Source organism: Tachyglossus aculeatus, chromosome X3 (genome assembly GCF_015852505.1).
Source record: "Tachyglossus aculeatus isolate mTacAcu1 chromosome X3, mTacAcu1.pri, whole genome shotgun sequence".
Lineage (NCBI taxonomy): Eukaryota > Metazoa > Chordata > Mammalia > Monotremata > Tachyglossidae > Tachyglossus > Tachyglossus aculeatus.
This window is the reverse complement of record NC_052099.1, coordinates 21,500,660-21,527,404: the sequence shown is the minus strand read 5'-3', so window position 1 is coordinate 21,527,404 and position 26,745 is coordinate 21,500,660. Positions and strand designations below refer to the sequence as shown.

Genomic DNA, 26,745 nt, shown 5'->3' with positions numbered 1-26,745 from the left:
AAAAATGAATTCACTTTGAACTACATAAAAGCAACAAGATGGAAATTCTCATCAGTGGGTATTGCAAATTTACACATTCTAACACAAGGTCTCCTCCATCTCAATGGTCAAATATAAAAATAAAGTATTTAAGATAGAAAAGATTAACAATAAGAACTCATTGATGTGAATGAGTTGTATGAATGTGTCTGACAATCAACAGATTTGAAAAAGAAATTTCATGTAGTAGCCATTTCTCACAACTGCACAATTTACTTTTACAAAATTTTGTGTACACATATGCATGGCATTCAACCAGAAATATTCTAAATATAAAAAACTGTACCAGATAGAGAACACTATATTCTTTGTACAACTTTGCTATAGCCAGTGTCATACAGTATTCTGGGAGAAAATGGCAGGGAACTATGGAGACAGATACCATGACTTAAATATGTAACATTTCCTTGGTTTCATCAATTTTGGGAAACTGGTTCTTTAAACATGCTTAAACCCTTGAGAGTATGAATTCCCCAATTAATGCTCAGTCTTCCTAGTTCCAGAGTTTATTCTAATAACAATAACAGAAGAAGGTGAAAGCAGGATGGCATGAAGTATTTTTTCTGAATGCTAACTTTAAACCTAAAGCTTAGGATCAACTTTCAAGGTTTCAGAAGCCCTTGCTACAGTTAAAGAGCACTGTGGTGCAATTTTTTTAACTTTCCATCAAGAAGGCCTTTTCCAAGACTGATTATGGAAAAAACTGTCTTCACATCTTTCCTGGACAGAATTTCAGGCAGTGAGCACCTGGCGAGATGTTAAATGACAGGTACCTTCTGAGTTCAAGGTAATGCTACTAGGAAATGTAATGTTACTAGGTGATTCTACTCCATGTTGTGTCTACAAGGGAAAACAGGATATGGTTTTGCTGAATACCACTGAGATAAAATTCAAATTGAAAACAAGATCCATTATAAAGACTCCATGTGAGTCCAGAATGTGGCTTCAAAGATACTTCAGTTTGGTGTGTGGAAAGTGATAGTTGATGAAAAAAACTCAAATATAGAGCTGATTTCTCCTAGTGCCTACAGACGTAGCCCCTTGGGAGTTTCATTGGTTCTTTCAGACCCCTGGGGGCTGTTAATTGCATGAATACATACTCCGCCCAAATGCCTATAACTAAATACTAGAGTGTAACATAATACTGGTAGAATTGTAACCAATTCTAGGTTACAAATATCCTTTAATTATTGGTTTCAGATGAACACTTTGTAAGCGGAAAGAAAGACCTTGGTTGTGTTTACAAATTTAACCCTGTTTATTTTCCAACTCCTGCAGCTTACATACTAAAGTAATACTGCATACACATCTCACCCCCATTACCTCATTTTCTTTGCCTCAACTTTCTCACACAGCCAAACTAAGCAGTTAACTTCTACGTAAGACCTTAAAGTATGTATCTGGAACACAAGGTCAGGTTTGAATTCTAAAACCTTGCCAGTGTCTACAGTAGTCTCTTTCTTACCCATGAAGCAGTCCAAGTTTGTACCAAACAAAAAGTGCCCCAGATTTCTTAACCTGACTCCATCAGGTCAAATCCAACCTTCTCCAAGAAGCCAATCCTGCCTAACTATGTTTACAGGGGCCCGATTTTTGGCTAATTCATTAAAGTCCTTGGGACCAGTTCATGTCAGACACTGAAGGAGTTGCTTTGCGGGCAAGAACTATTTAAAAGGGGCTAATTTCCTTTCAGCTAAACCATTATTTATTCCTAAATACGGCTGGAGTAGTCACACACACACACACACACACACACACACACACACACTCTCTCTCTCTCTCTCTCTCTCTCTCTCTCTCTCTCTCTCTCAAAACACCAACAAGCTTCCCTTGATGCTCCCTTGAAATGGGGAGTAGGGGTCAATATCCTCAATGTCCCATGCTACATTAGGAAACATTATGAACATTCTGAAAGATTCTTCCTTGTATATTACAGGAATGGCTCCATGGACTCATTGGGAAGAGAGGTTCTGAGTTACCTAGGCCTTTAATATTCCTGGATGATGTTCACCTAAACCCACCCAAAAGTTGAGATGATTATCTGCTTCATCACAGCAAAGTACTCCAGAGTTTCCCTTGCGGAATAACTGTCCATAAGACTGTTGTGGGTCTGGAATACGGTGGTCTAGCAAACATCTCTGGCCAAACTTACCCTGTCCAACCTTCCCCAGGCTTACCACACTCCTGCCCTTGCCTGTGACCTTTGCTCCCGTGTTACACAGCTGGTCTTGAAGAATAAGACCCCGTTCCCCACTGGGTCCTTGGCTACAAAAGCCAGAAAGAGTGGACACCATATGGTCTAACCTATTGTAAGTCTCTTGACTTTATCCAGTTAACATCTGTCATGAGCTTCGTTCACTAAGCTGCAGCAGATGCTTGCTGCAAAATACTGTGAACTTTGACATCAACTATAAGGATGGAGACATTTCTGAACAGAGGATCATTCCAGGGAGACTGACATACCTCTTGGCATCTGATTAATTTTCTTCCTTTGTTCTCTTGTCTGCCTCCTCTATAAACGTACTCTTCTTGTAACTACTGCAGTGAAATTTTTTAGTTTGGTGATAAACTATCCTCAGTCCACAATCGGTACAGCCCAATGTAAGTATGCAAGATAACATTTGACCTTATAAAGTTTTTGGGTAGTTAGCATCCATATTTCCTGGAAAAAACCCCGGCTATATTTGGAATCTCTAATGCTAAGTGCCAAATGCAGAATATTGTTTTATTACATTAATTTTCAGGTATTTTACAAGGATTAGAGCACTGTTCTATCCCTCTTCCACTCTTCAGGAAGCCCACTGATGCATTTTCTGAATTTTAAAAAATGAATTCACAGATTAAGAACTGTTGCAATCTGCTGAATATATTCACTGCAGGTTACTTCCCCATTCTGTAAATTGAAAGAAAAATGAGAAACAGAAAACTAAATGCATTGGAAGCAGCGTGGCATATTGGAAAAAGCAGAGGCCTGGGATTTGGAGGACCTGAGTTCTAATCCTGCTATACCACTGGACTGCTGCTTGACCTTGGGCAAGTCACAACTTCTCTGTGCCTTCGTTTCCTCGTCTGTAAAATAGGAATTCAATATCCATTCTCCCTCCTACATAGATTGAGATCCCCATGTGGGACAGGGACTTTGTCCAACCTGTTTAATTTGTATATACCCCAATGCTTACAACAGTGCTTGACACGCCATAAGTGCTTACCAATTACCATTACAGAAAATAAACCCAAAACATTCACTGTTGTGCATAAATGCCCCAGTTGCTTTTCCACAGTTTAGGAAAAAATATCTCTGTTGCACACCAACTTATTTTCAAAGGCCTCTCACTGAAAACTGAAGCTAGGTACTGTTTCCAGATATGATGCTATTCCATGACTAATTGTTTTGGACATCTAATTCAAGGAGAGGTACTCGGATTGACAAGATCTTTAAATGTATATTTGCCACCTGTGTTGTGAAAGAACACATATTTTGAAGGAGGTTATTCATCAGCCGCTTCCATTTAGCATATATTTTGACAATTTTTTTCCTGTTAGGTAAATGAATTGGAAATTAAGATACTGCCTGATTTCAGTGTCACATATTCTAATCACGTCAATGGCAATCAGCTCAGATTGTGTCACTTGGGGTTTGCTGAAGAGAGTAAAATTTCTTGTTCTCTCCATTTAGCGGAAAAAAATTTCTCTAGCAGAATAAGAAAGCAGTGCTGTTGAAGTTGGAATGGTCAGTTAAACGTTCATCTAAAAACATAGTCGGAAAATGTGTTTCCAACGTCTGTATTGTACTTTCAAAGCACTTAGTACAGTGCTCTTTGCACAGTAAGCACTCAATAAATATGATTGAATGAATGAATGAATGAATACTCAAACATAAGTGCAAAAGTGTTATGTCTAGATCCCTCTTCAGGAAAAACAAAGCAAATATGTCAGAAACATTGCTTTAGCTTCTTAATGGATGATTTCCCACTTGGGCAGAACATCAATATTGTGGGCTCCAGAACATTACTGCTTTCCTCCCTTGAAGCCTCAGTTATTTATTTCTCAAAACGCAGCCTGACAAATGGATTTTAAAAAGTTGTCCTTTGGCTCTCCTGTTAAATAGTCAAGCGAGGAGCCCCTGCTGTATGCTGACTCAGAGTGCCAGGTCTGCTGCAGTTCCCACAAAAAAGTCAGCTGCTCCTCCCCTTGCAGCCCACTCAGAGCCTGCTCTCCATCACAGATATTGTTCTGCAACTAGTTCTTTGCATGACAGCTGGCAGAAACGGGAGCAACTTGCTCTGTGTGATTTGTAAACTCAGCTATGCAAGACAGCCAAGTCTCACCGTCTTCCGAGAGCTTGGCTTACACCCCTTCAGAATGAAAGGAGCGTTGGACCTGGTGCTTTCAACGTTTTCGTTCAATCGTATTTATTGAGTGTCTAGTGTGTGCAAAGCAGGCGGACTAATTGCTTAGGAGAATACAGTATAACAAACAGACCCATTCCCTGCCTATGAGCTCACAGTTTAGAGGGGGAACAGAATAGGAATAGACAAGAAGCATTTCAGGGGTTACCAGATCAACCACAGCAATTATTAACCAAATAGACGTCAACCACTACCTTGTCATGAGAAGCAGCGTATCTTAGTGGAAAGAGTCCGGGCGTCAGAGGACCTGCTGGGTGACCCTGAACAACTCACTTAACTTTCCTCTATTTTTGGTTACCTCATCTGTAATATGGGGGCTAAGACATGGACTGTGTCCAATCTTGCATCTACCCCAGTGCGTAGTACAGTGTCTGGCACATAGTAAGTGCTTAAATATCATTAAAAGAAAAACAGTAGTAGTAAATTAATCACTGGCTACTTAGGCTAAGAAAACCAGTCCAGTGCAGTACATTACACTCTAGGTAACCATTTTCTAGGTTTCCTATTTCAGGCACATAAATACACTGAAAACAATATCACTTCCTCTTAAAAGACTGCATGCTAAGAAAACAGTGTGGAAAAACGGTTTTTCAAAGTTCATTCATTCAATCGTATTTACTGAGTGCTTACTGCATGCAAAGCACTGTACTAAGGGCTTGGGAGAGTACAATATAACAATAAACAGACACATTCTTTGCCCATAAGGAGTTTACAGTCTAGAGGAAGCTTACAGTCTTTTAAGCTGCTCTCCCAAATGCTCATGCAATTGCAAGACCTATCTCACAACTACGTTCCTTGTATTTTCTTGTTAGGTATTTTTGATAATGTTTGGTATAGGGGGCATATGCATAAAATGAAAAAAAATCTGTTGATAATTAACCAGGCAGCTAGTCTCAGACTAAGCTTAGGTTTCTAGCCTGTAAACTGCTTGTGGTCATGGAATATGTCTAGCAACTCTGTTGCACTATACTTTCCCAAGCACTTAGTACAGTGTGCTGCACACAGTAAGCGCTCAATAAATACAACTGATTGATTCATTTGGGAGCTGGCCATCCCTTTGGACAGAATTCTGGTGATTCTATGTTGGTCCTCAAGGACAGCTGACATCATGAAGATGGTTGGTCCGTACTTCTCCCTTCCAGGAACAGGACAAAGCTAGCAGATGGAGGAGGTATGTGGGGGAAGAGGAAAGGAGACATGCACACCAAGACAGACGCACACCAAGACAGACACGCACCCAGACACACATTTCTCACTTCTGCAAAATCCAGCTCAAAAGTTAAGAGACCATCGAAGAAATGCAGAAGAGTAAACCAGAATGGTGATTTCAGCTCATTCGTGGAAAAAGAGGCACTCAGAGAAAGAGGAAGAAATACAATTCAGAGCTACAATAACTGATATTGAATAATACTATCCATTTTAATCATGCACTATTCTTAAATCCCAGTCAAAATGTTATGAGCATTTATAAAGAAATCATTTATTCAATCGTACTTATTGAGAGCTTACTGTGTGCAAAGCACTCTACTAAGCACTTGGGAGACTGGACGATAACAACAGACATATTCCCTGACCACAGTGAGCTCACAATCTGAAAACCAGAAGCGAAATCCCAAATCCCTACTGATTCATAACACGGTTTCACACATCTGTGTTACATAAGGTTCATATACCACAGTATTGTGCATGGTTCTACTGTACTGCTTGCAACTCTTGACTTCCATGCTAGGGAGAATTCTTACCTGTTTCTCATGTACATGAGTGTCAGACTCCATCCCCTTTTAATATTTTAATGAAGCAGTAGACTAAGGGAGTTTCCAAAAACCTAAAATAGAAAGCTTCTGCTGTGCTTTAAAAGAAACGTCATTACAACCAACTGTTGGAGTGAAAAGTATTTCAAAACTTCTTACCTGACCATAATCTGTCCTGAAAACAACCACTCCTTCTGCACAGGAATTGACAGTACTTGGGAAGTGTTGCCCATTCTCTTTCAACCAGACCCGTGTACCCTAAGAACAAAATAAACAGAGTTAAGCTTTGGGCATGTGGTGGCCTGGAGATTTAAAACAAACTTGTCCTCCAAAAGAGCTGAGTTATCAAACCCCTGGTCACCCATACCAATAAATAGTATTTTTCAAATTCCTAACCGAGATTTGCCCTAAAGCAGTGGCAGCAGCATTTATTAAGCACTCTGTGCAGAGCACTATACTAAGCACTGGGAGAGAATACACAGATGGAAATTGAACGTGTTCATCATCCCTTAGGCGAGTGGGTAGCTCACAATTGAAGGCAATTTGGGAGCAAGCATGGGGCAGGGATTGTCTACACTTACTGTTCCGTTTTGTACTCTCCCAATCATTTAGTATAGTGTTCTTCACACAGCAAGTGCTCAATAAATACCACTTGCTGATGGATCGCATCCTCGATTGCCAATTCTAGGTATCACTTCCACGGCACCCATGGTGTAGAGTCATTGCCATCATGGGTTTCGGGGTAGAGAGGTATTGCGGGTGATTTTGTTCCCCAGGTGATTTAGGGGCATAAATCTTTAGCTTTGCTCACCTAAGGTTTCTGATGCATCCTGAGAATTCCTCAAAAGAAAACTCCCAGGTGAGGTGTTCCAGCCCCATTTGCTCTACAAAGCACGTTGACCATTTCACCCAAGCCCATCCCACTTGCGTCCCTCCTCCAAGCCCCCACCATTTTGTCTCTGGACTCAAAATGAGAAATTTAGGGTTTTGATCCTTTTACTTATGCACAACATGCAAATCAGATACAGAAAAGGATCTCACCCAAGGCAATGTAGCCAAGTCACCATCTAACACACACTTCTCGGGGCATACTTATGATTTTTTCAACTCCTTTTTAAATATAGGAAATGTTCCAGACGGTAGAACAAGATATAGCAAGTGTTTTGAAACCACAGACAGTTTCACTCCCTCGCATCTGCAGGAACCACTATTAAGTCTAATCAGAGGTTAGTCAAAACACTTCTCTTGAAAATCAAAGCTTCTGCATTGGTTTACAAAACCATGTTTCAATTTCCTTATCTCTAAAGTCATAGCGAGGCCAACCTAACCAGATTTTTCAGATGAGCAGCAAAAAAAAAAAAAAATGGTAAAACATTTTTCAAAAACCTAATGTGATCAAAAGACAGAATGCAAAAATGTTCCAGGAAGAAAATTAGCAAAAATTCATTTTTTTAATCAGACACGTTAATTTATTAAAATTACATATCAACAACCTCCAAATGACCCCCATCTTACATTGTCACTTGCATGGAAGAAGAGTGGCTGACACTTTTAGATTGTGAATCTGGTCATGTATTATGAAAAGGGATTTCCTGAAAAGGATATTTACTGGAAAAACAATGCACAAAATATATATTTTAACCTGGCATGTTTCTGCCCCCCATGGATAATTATTTAGCCTGCAGGAAAAATTAATCAGTTAAATTATATCTTTCACTTTGGGTGGCTACCATTGCTTCAATAATTCAGGAAATAGGTATCAATCGGCTCGATGGGGGTGATAGGGATGTCACCCCCACCCCGTTCTCTGGGTTCAACAACCAGCCCCAATCATTCCAGGCCTTGGCAAAACCTCAGTTTCCAAACAAGGTTGAAAGATCCAAAATGGTGGCTTCCTGGCTTGCCAACTCTTTGAAGTCTGTCCCCTCCAAATCCCTCATTCCTCCCTCTCCCCGCACTGCCAAAAAAAAGGCACTTAGCTTTCTTTTTGTCCCTGCCCTCAAATAAAAAGGGTGGCACCTGTAATTAAAGATGCCACCTTTTGTCGAGGTGAGTTGGGCAACTAGTTTTTACTAAGTGTTCTCTTATGGCATGAAAAGATCAAATCGAAAACTGATCCAGTTGTCATGATTCAGAGTAAGCCCTCGTTTCAAACTGGTCATTACCAACAGAGTAACAAAAGAGATAATTTTTCAAGGCTTGATGGAACTTCATGTGATTGAAGGATTACTAGGTTTAAAATAAACCTAATCCTAACTTTCAAGCCCCTTCTGGAAATATGACAAGATACCTAATTAGAGAGAGGCAGTCTTTAGTAGCTAAACAACGTTTCCTACTTTTGGGTTTCAATGATGCCTTACTGTAAGATGAGGAAGTTTAACACCTATAACATGACCCTCATCAGTTATGTCCAACTAAATGCTATATTTTCTCCAACAACAGGTTTCTTAGTCAATCAACTGTATTTACTGTGTGCTTACTATGTGATGAGCATTCTACTAAGTTCTTGAGAGGGTACAATATAACAGAGTTGGTAGACATGTTATGTTCCACAAGGAGCTTTCAGTCTAGAGGGGGAATCAGACATTAAAATAAATTACGGATTAGAACTTAAGTGCTGTGGGGCTAGAGGTGGAGTGAATACCAAGTGTTTAAAGGGTACAGATCCAAGCGCAAGAGCAGGAGGGGGCAGAAATAGAGGAAATGAGGGCTTAGTTGGGAAAGGGCTCTTGAAGATGTGATTTTAATAAGGCTCTGAAGATGGGGACAGTGATGGTCTGTTATTCAATTGCATAGAACAGTGCTTTGCACATAGTAAGCACTTAACAAATACCAAAATTATTTGAGTACTTAGTGTGCAGGGCACTGTACTAAGCACTTGGGTGAGTACAATATAACAATAAAACAGAGTAGGTAGACACATTCCCTGACCACAATGAGCTTACAGCCTAGAGGGATATGAAGGGGGAAGAAGTCCCATGTCAGAGACAGGACCCGGGCAAGGGGCTGGCGGCAAGAAAAACAAAATCAAGGTACAGTCTTACAGAAAGATATGATGGACTTTGGTGAATTTATTTTAACTGACCTGGAGTTGAACATATTGACGTGAAAAAGCCATTTGACTGGGAATATTTCCAAAGCCTGCCTAGCTTTGGTGAACCCCAGCAGATACAGGACAGTGTTAAAGGACCCCAGGCCTACTACACAGCATCCCAAAACTCTAAGGGAGACAGTGGACAAGCCAAAACCACCCTGTATCGCCCCATGTTCTCAGGAGATCCATAGAAGTCATCTAATAAAGAGAGCACACCTCTTGATAATGTAATTACATAATATACTAAGGGGAAAAGGTGATTAGAAATGAAATGGTTGGAGCATCTGGTATCTGTAATCATTACTTTAAATTGTAGGCCCTTGCCTTGTCCATGGGCCAATGGTATCTTCTTGTTAACTGTACAGTATATTTTATTGTTAAACCACATTTGTCACCAATAGAAAGAAGAGTTCCTGCCAACATGTTTTCAACCTAAAATACAGCAAACCAGACACTCACACCCACCAGGCTTGCACATATAGACAAGCTTATTGTTTCCATGCAGTCTCATAACCGTTGAATCTTAGGGGGGTTTGGTTGCCAACAAAAAAATCTGGAGACAACAGTAGCACACAGATAATATGACACTTGTAACTGCCTGTCAACTTAAGACAATTCAGCTATTAGCCGAACAACAGCTGCCCAGAAAAGATTCTTTATCCCATTCTAGGAAATCAACTATTAGCCATGTGTCAACTAATGGCTTGACCACTGCATTAATACATTCAGACTCAGTTTTTCAAATGCTTTAAAAATCTGCTTCCTTAAGCAGTTCAACCCCAGTGTGAAAACTGCTCATTTAGGGCCCACTGACCACTGTATTTCATTGTAAATGGAACAATTTCACAACGCAAAGGAATTTAACCCAGCTTCCGCAGAGCTCTCTGGGCTTCCACAACAGATAAACTCCTGCAAAACTGGAATCTCTACCGCTGGACAATATACTTAATAAGGAAGAACAGCATGAGAATCAGCGTGACCTAGTGGATAGATCACGGTCCTGGGAGTCAGAAGGACGGGGTCCTAATCTCCACCCCACCGCTGGTCCGCTGGCTGACCTTGAGCCAATACTTAAATTCTCTGTGTCTCAGTTACCTCATCTGTAAGATGGGGATGAAGACTGTGAGTTTCAGGTGGGACATGGACTGCGTTCAGCCTAATTAGTCTGTATCTACACCAGCGCTTAGTACAGTGCCTGACACACAATAAGCACTTAAATACCATAAAACCCCCCCAACAATGCATTATAATGTTCCTTTCTGTATGAAAATAATGATCCCAACTTACTCTGCATATGAAGAAACTTCAGAGGAACTAAGTGAATGATATCCTTCTATAGCCCAGGACGCTGTGTTCTTAAAGAAGCCCACAATAAGGAAAACTCCCATTGCAGTTTTCTCTCCCATGTCCAATACCACATATGTCAAGTATGATCCACATGGGAGTGTGAAATTTAAGAAAAACCCATTATTCTGCTGCCACATCCATCTATCTTCAAACACTAGCACATTACATGTAGTCCTACCCCAGTCTTCAGTTCGGTGGGAACAGCACACATCCAGGGAATATAGAAGCCCAGGCTTTGGCCCAGTTGGAGCTGTCTGAAGTTGTCCACCCATTCACTTGATGCCCTCCGTGCCTCATGAGTGAAGGGGGAATGGGGCTGGGAGGTGAGGGAGAGAGAGAGAAAGAATGCGGAGTGGTGCTGAGTAAAGCACACAACTCCACGGTCAAGATGCCTCAGTTCCAAAGGATCCTCTGCTGTTTTCAAACAGTGACGTCACTGTCATCAGCACAAAATCCCAATCTGGGGATATTCAATCAAGTGCCAAGTCCAGCCACAGACTGGTGGCAGCCATTCGACCAGCAGTACTGCCCCGACTCCCGCATAGTCATCAATCAAATTTACTGAGCACTTACGATGTGCAGAGACCTGTACTAAGTGCTTGGGAGAATCCACTCTAACACCCAGGTCTTATACTGTTCCTCCGGCACTTATGCACTCACTCATACTGATCGTCAGCACTTCTGTTAGATATTATTCAACCGCACATTTAATCCTTTGATTGCTCTACTTTAAATATTTTGGTGTCTATCTCCCTCATTAGACTGTAAGCTTATTGGGCACAGGGAAAGGGCCACTTCTCTGTTTTGTGTTTTCCAAACGCTTAGCACAGTACACAACACCTTGAAAGAAGTAAAATGGGCAAAGCTTCCAAGACTTGATAGCAAATTTCCATTTGTGTCTGTGTTTCTTAATAAATTGTACAGTCCATGAGGGCAGGATCTACTAGCTCTACTCTCCCAAAGCATGCTGTATCTTCTGTGAGGTGCAATCTTGCAATTACCCGCGCAGTTAGCACATAGTAAGTACTTCATAAATACCCACTGTTAGTATTTGCCCACAGAATCAAATTTGCAAAATTGAAGTTAACTTTGAACCAAACCACCCTTCAGTGTTAAGCTGTGTTGGGACACCTATTTTTCTACAAGGCTGATTTCCTGGAAGAGCACTGAGCATGTATTTCCACCTGAATTGGGTCTCCAGTGTTGCTGCTCCCTGTGATCATTCCCTTGGGTTTTTTCCACATTTATCCTTCCCATAAAATAACTTTGCAAAGGTCGGCTCCACTGTTCTAACTTCAAACAATAAAAATGCAAACAACTTCATTTCAATCCTCTTTTGGACAGGTGTGAGGATCTGTTGATAAGTAGAACAATAAGGAAAAGTAAAATAATCTTTAACCAAGCTCTGATAGTAGTCCAGACTTCCAGTTCTCAGCCTTGATACCTGAATTCAAACAGATAGCTTATTGATGCAAGGGGAAGTTGAAAACACATACCTCATTCTCAAAGTATCAAAATACAATTCCCTTTGCTACTGAAAATAATTATTAATTTAAGATAGGCTGATGAAACAGCAAAATGAAGTCGTAACATTCATTTTTCTACACACTATTCAGATTCAAGGGGTTCCCTAGTTCCAACATTCCCTACCTTTGTTAAGTAGGAGGCAGCGTAGCCAACTGGATCGAGCTTGGGCCTGAGAGTCAGAGGGACCTGGGTTCTAATTCCGGTCCCACCAATTATCTGCTGTGGGCAAATCACTTCACTTCTCTGGGCTTCAATTACCTCATCCATAAAATGGGGTTGTGGACTTTGAGTTCCATGTGGGACAGGTCTGTGTCCAACCGATTAGCTTGAATCTACCCCAGTGCTTAATACAGTGGCAGACACATATTAAGTGCTTCACAAGTACTATAAAAAACAGTATGATCACAACCCATTAAGTAGTTCATTTCCCACTGAACTGTATAGGCCCCGATTAGGCAAATTCTGGGTAGACAGTTTTTCCACAAAAGAAAAATAACTCCAAACTAAAATAGCAGGCTACCTCTACTTTTTATTGCAACCTGCTCTCTACAAACTGTGTCACATCTCAGAAGAGGCATCAAAACTGTAATAAAGCAAATAAATAAATGAAGCTTACACAAAACTCGGTCTCAAATTTGGGGCCATCTTGATTCCCAAAATCTCCACTAAAATCTAATGATCAGAGTTGAAAAATAATTCCTTCTAACAATCACACTGCATCTCTGCCTCCTACTCTTAGCCTCTCCCATGGAGCTTTGCCTCTTGAACCTTTTTGTGAAGATCCCAGGGATTAGCTTTGAATTCCTCAGGGCCATAGAGTTATACCAAAGGAGCGCGTGTGTGTGTGTATGTGTGTGTGTGTGTGTGTGTGTGGTGTGTGTAACTATGAGAGAGAGAGAGAGAGAGAGAGAGAGAGAGAGAGAGAGAGAGATTTTGGGAAGGAGCATACTGGGCCTTTTTTCCTTCTGCTCTGATGGCACCCAGATGTCAAGCCTGCACTGAGGCGGAGAACCACATGGAGAAAGAAGCCCTGGGGCTTCTCCATCATGACCAGAAATTGGCCACAGATTGTTCTGCCAAGGGTAGTTCTATGAGCAGAGTCAGTTTTTCCAAATACCAAGGCTAAGACAGGGACCATTTGAGGGGCCTCTTTCTCCAAGGTTCAAGTGAGTAGACTTTGGGGACACTGAAAATCCCATCCTAACAGATGGAAATTGGAACCCGGTAAGAGGAAGGATGCACATATATTACACTCCCAACTGTGGAAATAAAAAGTCCCTCAGCAGTGGACAAAGCCTTGACTTTTGAAAACTCCAGCAGCAGCCCAAGAGGGACTTTCAATGGGAGCCTATAATAGTAATAATTGTGGTATTTGTTAAGCACTTACTATATGTCTAGCACTGTGCTAAGCGCTGGGGTAGAACCAAGATAATCAGGCCCCACACAGGGCTCACTGTCTACGTAGTAGGGAAAACAGGTACTGAATCCTCATTTTGCATATGAGAGAACTGAGGCACAGAGAACTCAAGTGACTTCCCCAAGGTCACATAGCAAGTAAGTGGCAGGGGGCAGGATTAGAATCCCCTGATTCCCAGGCCTGGGCTCTTTTCACTAGGTTATGCTACTTCTAGTATTTCACAGTAGAGAAAGAGCTAGTGTTCTGTTAAAAATGGAAATAAGATGAGTACCCAGTAAGTATGAAATAAGGGGACACAGTCTAAAGACCTAAAGGACAAATAAGAGAAATGGTGAGATGAGGCCATTACCTATGATGATTCTAAGAAGGAAACTTGCTAGTGTTGGTTGCGCCTGAAAATTTTTGGTATATCCCTCAAAATATAAAGAGAACACCTTGGGGGAAATTATCCTGAAGACTTCTGAGCATTCTATGTTCACAAACACAACTCCTCTATGATACTCAGAATGAGACTCACTTTAAAAGAAACTACCATTGCATGGATCCCAAACTCTGGCACTGAATTAACTTCCCTAGGATTGTCCAACCAAAAACAAGGCACTGCTTTTGTAACTAGGAAAGTTTCTTCTTTTGCCTTACTTATCTAACCTAAACTACGTTTCTGATGACGGGAGCTGTCTCTCCTAACTCAGCCAACTCTCAGATATGACTACTAGGTGAACTTAATACCAATGGGATAAATAATCTGGGGAATAATTCATTTGATAATTCCTATTTAAAACATCTGGAGTGGATCAAGCTTGAAAAATCAATCCTGGAAAACAAACCAAGATGTACAAATGTTCAATGGCATTCTTCTCAGATAGGAGAAAGGCAGATGAAACATTTAAAGCCCTGAAAAAAAAAAAAATCTTCCCATATTACTCTACTTTTACATACTAGAATTATAGTTTTATTTTTCTAAATGATTCTTCTTTCATGCCAATTCACTGCACGATATAAAAAAATAAAGCCAAAGCAATCATAAAGGTTTTGAGCTTCTGAAACAGAATGTTGTCTTTAAATATCATACTGCGTGGCAGAGTTTGAAAACACATACACACACACACACACATGTGTTTTAAGGCCAAGAACACAGCTCCCTCCAGGTCCAGACTAAGTCCACAAGCATTCTTTCCTCTGCTAACTGCTTATTTAGCCTGTGTGAACTGCCACAGAAACAGGATCCTCTGCAAAGTAGAGGACAAAGCCACAAGCTTGTTGCTGAAATTCAGAATGAAGGATAAAAGAAGGTCAAACAACTTGGAGATGGATACTGTTATTTGAAACTGTTCTGAGAGCAGAGAGGAATGAAGTGTTTTTCTTTTACGAAGGAATCCTGGGACTAGCAGACTCTTTCGCTATTCCTGCATTAGCCAGTCCCCAGCTGAAGTCTGACCCACCCTTCTCCACGGTGTGGGGTCAAACAGCCAGAAGTAGGGGAGCTTCTCCTACGGCTCATGGAAGAACCGCGAAAGGCATTCCATGAGGTGGACAAACCCAGCAGGAGACAGGAAAATCACTGGCTAGTGAAGGATACAAAACCACAACAGCTGCATCGTGGCCTACTGAAGACAGCACGGCCTGGGAGTCAGGGACCTGGGTTCTAGTTCCGGCTCTGCCATTTGTCTGCTGTGTGACCTTGGGCAAGTCACTTCACTTCTCTGTGCCAGTTACCTCATCTGTAAAATGGGGATTAAATCCTACTCCCTCCTACCTAGGCTGTGAGTCCCATGTGGGACAGGGACTGTATCCAACCTGATGTTCTTGTATCTGTTACAGCGCTAAGGAAGCAGCGTGGCTCAGTGGAAAGAAGATGGGCTTTGGAGTCAGAGGTCGTGGGTTCAAATCTCAACTCCGCCAACTGTCAGCTGTGTGACTTTGGGCAAGTCACTTAACTTCTCTGTGCCTCAGTTACCTCATCTGTAAAATGGGGATTAAAACGGCGAGCCCCCCCGTGGGACACCCTGATCATCATCATCAATCGTATTTATTGAGCGCTTACTGTGTGCAGAGCACTGTACTAAGCGCTTGGGAAGTACAAGTTGGCAACATATAGAGACCACCTTGTAACCTCCCCAGTGCTTAGAACAGTGCTTTGCACATAGTAAGCGCGTAACGAATACCATCATTATTATTATTAATGGTGTTTGGCAGATAAGTAAGCACTTAGTTAATGCCATAATTATTATTATTACCTGGTAGTGACCCAATGGTCTATGCCCTCAGGCGAAACATTAGGCACTTGTCCCATAAGTCAATTTTATGTGTAATATTCTACTCTCCTTGCCCTCTATGTCCCAGGGGGATCATACAGGCATGGACGAGAGATAGTGCGAGTGGCGTTATGCAAACCACCAGAGCTATCGTCAATTCCTTTAGGTGGATTCTCCATTCCGAAGTCTTTGGGATTGGGCCAAGGCACTTCCGTTCATGACCACAGGCTCTAACAACATGATTCTATGCAGTTAAGCATCAGGAATGCAAAGCTATGAGAATTTCCCATATGGAAAATAAAGACCATCAAGGCACTCCCCAAATCCACCCAAAAAACCCAAGTGAAACCCTATAAATATTTTAAATCCACTTTATAGAAATGTGATCACATAGCCATGTAAATGCAGACCTACAATTACATTTCTATGGGTCTGTATGTAAATTATCAGTTTTCACAGTGAAAATTACAATGTGATCCATTACGTTCTATTCATCTAAAAGGCACTTGTCCTACACATTTCTGTCCTGTCATTATCTCATGCTAAATAAATTAAAATGGGCTTTAGCCACTCTATTAAAGTCCAATCGAGTGCTCCAGAGGTTGAGAAGAGGAATAAGCTTATTTTTAAGGCAACATAAACTTGGTAGTGCTATCTCAACGTGAGAGAGCGTAAGAACTACCACCAGCATTAAAATTCAATCGTGATCGCAAAAGAAAGCTCAAAGAAGAGTGCTTTAGCAAAACAGAGTGTTGCACAGAACAGTGGCTGTACAATATACTGTAGTTGCTTTGCATCTTGCTGCCTATGGCCCAATTGTTCAATGTGGAAACCATTTTCTATCTGCTAATCCGAGCGATGCTTCAACACAGACACAACCCAAATTTACGAAGCCACAGTCTCCTGTATACTCTGTTGAGCTACACCAAGAGCATGGGGAGTGGCTCTGTACAAAAGTTATAATTACTGTTCACTTACACAACCGTCAGAAGGATCTAGGCAAAAAGGAGGTCAGTATTATCCTCTGTTTTTGAAGAACTGAAGGAACAGATGACTATTCTACTGCCTAATTTTCCTTGCCACTTCTTTCCCTTAATTTTGTTTTCACTTCCCAGACTGTTGGCTACTTTCACTTCATCCTCAAGAGAATATGATTGTCAAACATTACCAAGCCACAATGGAAGGATAAATTTGTGTGTCTGTGCATGGAGTAGGGGAGGGTAAAGAAGTGGCAGAGCAAAAGGAGTAATTACATAGAGAAGGCAAATGTGGATACCACAGGGCTAAAAAAAAAAAAAACACTTCTAAGTAAGGAAATGCTGAATGGAGGGGAAGCAGCTCTTAGGGGTGGGTGGTCTTGACATGTCACGAGTTGACAGAAGACAATTTCTTTTTAATGGCATTTGTTAAGCACTTACTATGTGCCTGGCACTGTACAAAGCACTGGGGTAAATACAAGCTAATCAGATTGGACACAGTCCATGTCTCACATGGGGCTCACAGTCTTAAAACCCATTTAACAATGAGGTAACCGCATCATACAGAAGCTAAGTGACTTGCCCAGGGTCACACAGCAGACAATTGACCAAATCAGGATTAGAACTCAGGTCCTTCTGGCTCCCAGGCCTGTGCTTTATCCATCAGGCCTCATTGCTTCTCCTGAGTAAAGTACAAGGCAGCTGATTAACCTCAAACCCATTTTCTAATCTTTGAATCTCAGGATGCCAAATGAATAGTACTTATAAGCTCTTAATGTGTGAAAAGCATTGTATTAAGTATTCCCACAAGGTATTGAAGAAAACACCATCCCTGACTACAAGAAGCTTACGATCTAACAAGAAACAGATGTGAAATAGTTTGCCAATAAGAGAAAGTGCTCACACAGTAGAGTGTGTAAAATTAGATGTACCAAAAGCCTCAATAAGTAGTAAGAGCAAACGTACTAAGGAGGGGCAAAAATTTAGAACTTTGGGCCTTAATCTTCTGAGGCCACGGTTCCAGAAGCTACAGTCACATGAGACTCAGCCAGTTTTGCTCATTAAAAATCAGGCTAACAATTGGGGTAGAACAAGCGCTGTTCTAAATTGCTGGATCATCATCGTAACAACAATAATAGCAATAGTTCAGCACTTACTGTGTGCCGAGCGATGGGGAAGATACAAGTTAATCACATCAGACATGTATGTTTCCCATGATGGCAAATCTGAGGTCTGAACAGCCCAAACGCCACACTCCAAGTGAACATAGCAGACTAGCGGACTAGAGTGTCTGTAGACCACACAACTCATCTACGAGCTACAGAATTGGGCTCTTTTGGAAAGGTGGTGGACCATCCATCTAGGGCCTAAGGGGCAAGCATGGAGTATACAGTCCCAGTGTGCTGCTTAGGGTCAAGCACTCTACATGCTTAGTCCCCTGTTGAACCAACTAGAACCATGGTAAGATGGTGGACCAACAGTGTAGACCCTAAGGGACAAGTATAGAAAGTGTACACCCCATATACTGTTTAGGGCCCAGTCCTCTGTACACTTAGTCCTTTATTATACCAGCTAGCTTCATCCACCCCCATAACCCTGTTCTTGGAATGATTTTCACTGATAAAGTGCAGAATCTGTGAGAAGAAGCGAAAGTAATCATGGTACTGAGGGAAAAGTAGGTTTTGTAGGATTCCATCAGTACAACTTGACCTCATTACAAAATATATAATCAGAAAAAGAATACCCACCAAATTGAAGAGCAAAGAATATATGTGAATCATGTCAGAGGTCGTTTACCCAGCCCTCCAGATAATTGTGCACCCAAGAAAGTCAGTCAGAAAAATTAATGAGGATAAGACACCAGGCCTAAAAGGAAATTTAATGTACTCTGCCTTCTTTTCTGTTAGCCCTTCATGGGATCCATTGGCTATTGATAGATGCTTATGTCTTAACCTAGTCATCAAAGAAGGAACAGAAAAAATGGGAATCAGAACAGGAAACAGGAGTTTCCCAAATACCAAAGGTTTTTCAGGCCAAGCAGAACTCAGTCCAACTAACGATTCTTGAAGACCATTTTCATGGCTGGCTTACATCTACTCTAAACACTCCCACTTCAGCCATAACAACGTCAACAGTATTTGTTAATAAGCTCGTAGCAGATGTCAAGCACAGTGCTAGGCACTGGATTAGATACAGTGTATCTTAGTACAGTGCTCTGCACACAGTAAGCACTCCAATATGACTGATTGAATTAGGCAGCCATCAGATGGGATACAGTCCCTATCCAAAAATGCTAAACGGCAGGGAAAGTAAATACTTTGCTCCCATTTTGCAGATAAGGAAAGCCTTAACCAACTCATACAACTTCCATTTTTCTCCCTGTCTTTTGATGAGTGGTGGGGACAGAGGGAGGATACTGCCCAAGAGCTATTCTCAAGGATGTTTGTTTCCTTCTGAAAATGTAATGCCGGATATCCTCTACCTCTGGTTTCCTGTAGTTTATTGCCCTTTCTTAATCCAACCAGCACATTATTTTTTTTTCAAAAGAAACAAATGCTGACAAGATACCGACAAGATTATCTTAATGAAACCCCAGCATTCTCTGGCCAGTATCATCTTTTACAGCAAATATACAAACTTGCTCCAAATGGTAGTTTGGTTTACCTAGAATTGGGGTGACTTGTGAAACTAATAGAAAGTAAATAAGAGCTAAGGACAGTCTGGATTCCTTAGACCTGTTCAGCACAAGACATGAGTACATGTCTTTATACTCTGTTGCTTCCCCCTCACCAAAATTTATTTTCATGTCCATCTCCCCCACTAGACTGTAAACTCCTTGAGGGATGACATCATATCTACTAACTACTGTACTCTCCCAAGCGCTTAATACAGTGAATAGAGTAAGTGCTCAGTATATAAGATTGATTGGCTCCTTAAGTGGATTTAGCAAAAATTTCAAAATAATAGTGACAATTCTATTCTTTTTTTTTTATTTTGACCACGCTCTGTTTTGGCATTATATATAGCAAGCTTGTTGTTACATCTCATCCTAGACCTCTACACACACACACACACACACACACACACACACACACACACACACTGTTGGGTGGGGACCGTCTCTATATGTTGCCAACTTTTACTTCCCAAGCACTTAGTACAGTGCTCTGCACACGGTAAGTGCTCAATAAATACGATTGAATGAATGAATAGTTTTAGCATTTATTTAGTGCTTCGTATGTGCTAAGCCGTAGGGTAGGTACAAGGAAATCAGACAATGCAAGGGTTCATCCCACAGAGGACTCAGAGGAATTTCTCACACACTCTGAGCTAGTCTCCTTGGGCTGCTGCTCTTCATCAGTGCTTGGAACAGTGCTTTGCACATAGTAAGCGCTTAACAAATACCATCATTATTATTATTATTATTATTATTTTCTTGTCTGCCGAGTCCTACTTTCAAGAAGCACCATGGCCGAGGGGATAGAGACTGGGCCTGGGAGTTAGGAGGGCTGGGTTCTAATTCCAGCTTTGCCACTTTGCGGTGTGTCTTTGGGAAACTTCTCTGAGTCTTAGGAAACTTGTCTGTAAAATGTCAATTAATACTTATGCGATATGGACTCACAACCTGATCAGCTTGTAACTATCCCAGCTCTTAGAACATTGCATAGCACATAGTAAGCACTTAAATACCACAGGGGCGGGGGAGCAGCAGCCATCCGGAAAATGTCAGAGGTCCAGTGCAAGTAGCAACTGAATCCCTGTAACACCTCAATTTTTTTTTAAATCAATTAACAGTGCCATTCATCATCTATGTGCAGTATACAGTACTTGGGAGAGTACAACAGAGTTAAGTAAACACAAACCCCACCCTCAAGGTGTTTACAGTCTAAAAGGGGAAAGAGATACTGAAACAGAAGACAGATAAGATAGGGAAGAACTGGATATATATGTAAATTTGTGTGTGTCTTAGTGACTACACCAAGTAAAAGTATTTACTCGACCCAGAATGACATAAAAGCAATCTCCTGTACCTTAAAATGTCAAAGTAATTACCTATATAAACTGGTTTCCCTCTCACTTCAAAACCCCCTTTCTTTTTTCCATTAAACTGAGCTTCTAGCCTAACTCTGCATTTCCAGAAGGGACTGTCCAATAATCAGAGGTATGTACTGACCACTTATTCTGTGTTTGGAGCACTGTACAAGTGCTGGAAAGAGTACTACACGATAGAGTTGGTAGACACTACAGGATCAATTACTGAGTAGTATTCATTAATGATGGCATTTATCAAGCACCTACTATGTACAAAGCACTGTTCTAAGCACCCAGGGGAAGTTACAAGGTGATCAGGTTGTCCCACAGGGGGCTCACAGTCTTAATCCCCATTTTACAGATGAGGGAACTGAGGCCCAGAGAAGTTAAGTGACTTGCCCAAAGTCACACAGCTGGCAATTGGCAGAGCAAGGATTTGAACCCATGACCGCTGACTCCAAAGCCCGTGCTCTTTCCACTGAGCCATGCTGCTTACTGTGTGTAAGCACTGTATTATGTGCTTGAAAGTGTCCAAGAGTAAGTAGATGCAATCCCTGCCCTCAAGGAATTAACATTCTAGTGGGATTGTATAATAATAATAATGGTATTTGTTAAGCGCTTACTATGTGCCAAGCACTGAGCACTGTTCTTAGGGTACAGTTACTTCACTTTTCCCATGCAGATCAGCTTTCCAAAATCCGGGTTGATTGTGAGCTTCACCATGGGCCAGGGACCAGGCCTCATTTTTCCTCCACTGTATTTATCTACAGTGCTCATTTTGGGCAGGGAAAGTGTTGGTGGTTATACTGTACTCTCCCAAATGCTTAGTACAGTGCTCTGCACACAGTAAGTGCACAATACAATTGACTGATTGAACACAAAAGGCACTCAATGTTGTTCGACAGGTGGGCAAATTAAAAAAAAAAAATCAGCCAGTAGAACCTCAAATATTATTGAGCACGCCCCAAACCCCACCACTGCATTCATGCACATATATTTACATTCATTTGCTTCCTCCTACCTGTAATTTATTTTACTGCTCATCCTGCCTGCCTCTCTTCCTATACTCTCCAGAGACAGGGATCATGTAGTCTAACACTACCGTACTCTCGCAAATTCTCTGCTCAATGCTCCGCATACAGTAAATCCTCAGTTAATGCTACTGTTTCCTTCCTGGCCAGATAATAAAGCAGGAAATGGATTGTGGCCAGCGTAAAGGAAAGGTTGTCCATGCCACACTAAGCTCATTGTCTCTAGACTGTGACCTCGTTGTGAGCAGGGAATGTGTCTGTCTGTTGTTCTACTCTCCCAAGAGCACATTACAGTCCTTTGCACACAGTAAGCACTCAAATACGACTGAATGAATGGCAGGTCCCATTGGTGACAAGAAGGAGATTTAAAATATTTCAGTACTTTATCTGTTTCTATTAAATGCTATTTACTGAACATAATGGGCAGAACACTGTATTAAGCATGTGGGCGACTAAAACAGAATTTAGAAGACTTTTCTTAGCCCTCATAGTCTAGTGGAGGAAACACACAAAGTAATTAAAATTGATGATATTTCTTAGGTGACTATTAGGTACAGAGAACTATATTAGGCATAAATATGCACAAGACAGAATTCCTGCCTTCAAGAAGCTCACAGTTTAGTTTTAGTTTTGTTTTTAAAGTTACTCAACTTCAGAGAGCCACACACTAAGATTAAGTCAGTTAATCAATTTGTTTTATGTTGACCACCCTAGTTGAAAATATTTTAATGTTCATCTTGTGGGCAGGAAACCTATCGCTTTGTTATGCTGTGCTTCCCAAGTGCACTACATGGGAACTCAGTAAAGGCTGATAGTACCACAACAAGGAACTTCTGTTTAAATAATCATATTGGTTAAGCACTATGTGTTAAGTACTGTTCAAAGTCCTAGGGTAGTAATAATGGTAGACATAGCATTTATTAAGCACTTTCTCTAGACTATAAGTTCATTGCAGACAGAGAATGTGGCTGTTCATTGCTATATTCTACTCTCCCAAGCACTTAGTGCAGTGCTCTGCACACAGTGCGCACTCACTAAATACGACTGACAGACTGATTTACTGTTAGCCGCGTACTTTTCTATGCGCTTGGGGAAAATATGCCGGTGGGATTTGAACAGGTCTCACAGTCTAAGTAGGAGGGAGGCCAAATACTGAATCCTGCTTTCGCAGATGAGAAAACTGAGGCACAGACAAGGTCAGTCAGCAGGCACGCGGCAGAGCCAGCATTAGAACCCAGGTCCTCTGACTCTCAAGCCCATGCTATTTCCACTACGCCACACTGCTTCTCTGCCATTACGGTTGACAGGCTAGGAAGGGCTTGCTTGATGAACTGATGAATAACACTTTCGGGTCTCCTACGATACGCAGCACACCCTTCCCTATGGCAGTGGCACATTTCAGTAACCCACACTGCTCCCATTTGAACTCGACATCAAGAGAGGCGGGTGACTTCCTCCCTTGTCAGCAGATCCGCGTACTGACTCATTTCATGAGTTCACCTCTTTCCCTAACTCCCAGCCCTGGCCTGAGTCGCCTCCAAGTTGCCCGTATCCTGTCCCTAGCCCAGGGGGCAAAGGACAGCCAGTTTGGGAATCTACCACCACACCCACTTCTGAATACAAAACAGAGCCATATAACAAGACATTTTATCTGCTACTGCACAAAAAAGCAATCAACAGACCCTAGCAATGCAAAGAATGATGTATTAACAAATTACTTGTTCATATTAATCCCTTTAGACTATAGGCTCACTGTGGAGGTGCCCACTGACTATGGGTAGCGTGGCTTACTTGAAAGAGCCCGGGCTTGGGAGTCAGAGGTCGTGGGTTCTAATCCCGACTCCGCCACATCAGCTGTGTGACTTTGGGCAAGTCACTTATAACTCCTCTGTGACTCAGTTACCCCATCTGTGAAATGGGGATGATGGCTGTGAGTCCCACGTGGGACAACCTGATTACCTTGTATCTATCCCAATGCTTAAAACACTGCTTGGCACATAGTAAGCACTTAAATACCATTACTATCAGTGCTAAGTACAATATTGGGCACATAGTTAAGCGCTTAACAAATACCATAACTATTATTATTACTATGTTGTACTGTACTCCCAGGAGTTTAGTACAGTGCTCTGCACACTAAGTGCTTAATACTATTGATTGATAATACCTAACCAAGGTACTATATTTTTTTCCAGCATAATTGCCAATTTGGGGGCAAACTACTGGCTATCTTTTGATGGCTTTTTGGTGCACTGCAATACAGTTAAACATGACTTAGCCCAGTTCTTTAACCAAACTCTCTCTAACCCAAAAAAATAAAACTCAAAACCAAGCTTTGGGTCTACCATTTTTAGACTGAATGTTTTCATATTTATTTTGATGTTTTCAAAGGTGCCTTGCAGATCGAATTTGCCTGCTTAAATGTATTCACAACATCCCCATCTTTATATAGCCTGCAAGAATTCTTGACCTCTCATTTTCTCCTGCTGCTTTTGCTCTGCAATCCCCACGAGCTCCAAAATGACCACATTCCCCTTCTTCACTTTGGAAAAATCCCAGGACCAATATCCCAAGACTGACAAAATATATCTCATCTTGTACCCTCTAAGCATTCAATATTCACCCCGTCCTCAGCCCCATAGCACTTCAGTACTTATCTGCAAATTATGTATTTATATTGATGTCTGTCTCCCCACTCCACCCACCCCAGACTATATGTTAGTTGTGGCCAGGGAGCATGTACAGCTTAGTACAATGCTCTGCACAATAAATGCTCAATAAATATCAGTAACAAAATTATTTTACAATTATATCAGCAGGAAATAGAAATACTCGTTTCAGTTCCATGCACAATATACCCTGGGACAAACGATAGTTTGGGGAAAAATATCTGTTCCTTCCTAAAGCATTTTGTGACATTTCTCCTGCTCATTCAGCATTTTTCATAAATTAAAAAAAAAAGTTTCAACTGGAAGTCTGGTTTTAATTATTTTGGCCTCAGTGCCTTGTAAAAACAAGTGAGGACAAACAGACAGAATTTGAAATGGCAATTTCCAATTGGTGAAACACTAACTCTGAGCATTTCTGAAGTGTTACCAATGTTCCACTAACCTTATCCATCTCAACAACTCCTTGAACCTTTCCAATTCTTAAAAAGAACTGATGTCCTAACGGAGCTTACCCTTTTAATGTCATTAATCAGACTCCAAAGATAAGCAGGAGTTTTTCTGAGAAACAAGACACAACTTCAAGTAGTTGTGATAGCATAATGAAAGAAACTGCCCCTGCAGTTCCCCTTCGAGGTTAGGACAGCAGGAATTATCAAAATCTGCTTACATTTTACCACAGATAAAGTTTTCATTAGCTCCCTGCTCATCTGTTATCAGTTCCATATGAATCCAACTCAACTTCTGGGGAAATGCACTGCTTCTTCCATTGACATAAAACTGCTCAGTAAACAGATGTTCAGTGTGGGCCAAAAAGAGAAAAAAAATCATTCAATAACACTATCCTCAAAGATAAAGAACATGGATTGTGCAGAAGTATTAATTCATTCACATCAATTATATAGTGGCACCTCATTATGCTGCCATGTCTGCTAATTCAGTTTTTTACTCTCCCAAGTGCTTAGTACAGAGCTCTGCACATAGTAAGCAATCAGAAAATACCGTTGACTTATCGATCTTTAGGGTTTTACCTAAAGAGAAACACTGAACATGAGAATTCAAAATTTTCCATTTTGTCTATTAATATATTTACATTAATTTCCTTGCTTCATTATTTCAGACAAAGGGGAAAGAAGTTTGCTAGCTTTTGCAACCAAAGAACTTTATCGCTTTATCTACAAGGCTTTATTGGCGATAAAGCCAATCACTTTATCTACAGACAAGAAAGTTTTGTTTATCAAAACATTTCAATGCCAGAGAAACAACTGAAGTAAAATAAAAATTTAGAGCTAAAATAAATCCAACTGCCTCAGTGCCTATGATTTTTGAACAATTAGATGATTTTTGGCATTGGGTTATCCCCTTAAGAAAATCCTGCGCTACTTCACATCTAATTCCTCCCAAAGATTTAACTATATGAAACAATGTTCTTTTGCTGGAAATTTCCATTGAGTTCTATTTAAGAAACCAACCCAATACCCCACCCCAGGAGTTAACCACAGGACAGTGGGAATTACCATGTTTTGCAATCCAAAGGAAGACACCACTGGAGCAGGAATTTCAAATTCCCCTCCTGCATCACTGGGATGAGCAAGTCTGACAGGGGTGAACGAGAGAGACACGTTTCCTGAATCAAGGCCTGGGACGTGTGAGCCTTGATGATTATGCCCTGTGACTAAACCAACTGGGTTTGCTGTACCCAACTAAGCCTGATCCATCTTCACAATTCCCCTATATGTGGCAGGAGATCAGTATCAAGGAATTCGTCAGGGGAGATTTAAAGGGGCCTTTCTACTCTGTTTTGCAGTTCTCCATCCTGGCCTCCTTGGCAGAAGACAATTCAACTTCAGTCTGGATCCAGGTTCACCGCAAGCACATCTGAAAGAGGTGCTGCTAAATATGTGACATGGCGCTACACCAGAATAGGGCTCCTTCCTGTGGGCTGCTATAAATCCCAGCAGCATAAGAGGTTTCCCCGATTGATATTAATTCATTCGTTTTGCATTGTAGCATTCATTCATTCAACCATATCTATTGAGCACTTACTGTGTGTGCAGAGCACTGTACTAAGTGCTGGAGAGAGTATAATATAACAATAAACAGACACATTCCCTGCTCACAAGGAGTTTACAGTCTAGTCCCATTTCTGGCACACCCACCCACAGGTAGATAAAATGTGAGGGTAGGGAGTATATTTACT

The 26,745-nt window shown here is 41.2% G+C and overlaps 1 protein-coding gene across 1 annotated transcript in view; it reads right to left on the bottom strand.

The window, feature by feature from the left end:
- Positions 1–26,745, bottom strand: part of MYO10 (myosin X) — a 173,503-nt gene that overhangs the window by 118,702 nt on the left and 28,056 nt on the right. Inside the window, exon 2 of the mRNA XM_038770228.1 lies at positions 6,359–6,457. Within this exon, the coding sequence (XP_038626156.1) occupies positions 6,359–6,457 (99 nt within the window). The remainder of the gene's footprint in view (positions 1–6,358; positions 6,458–26,745) is intronic.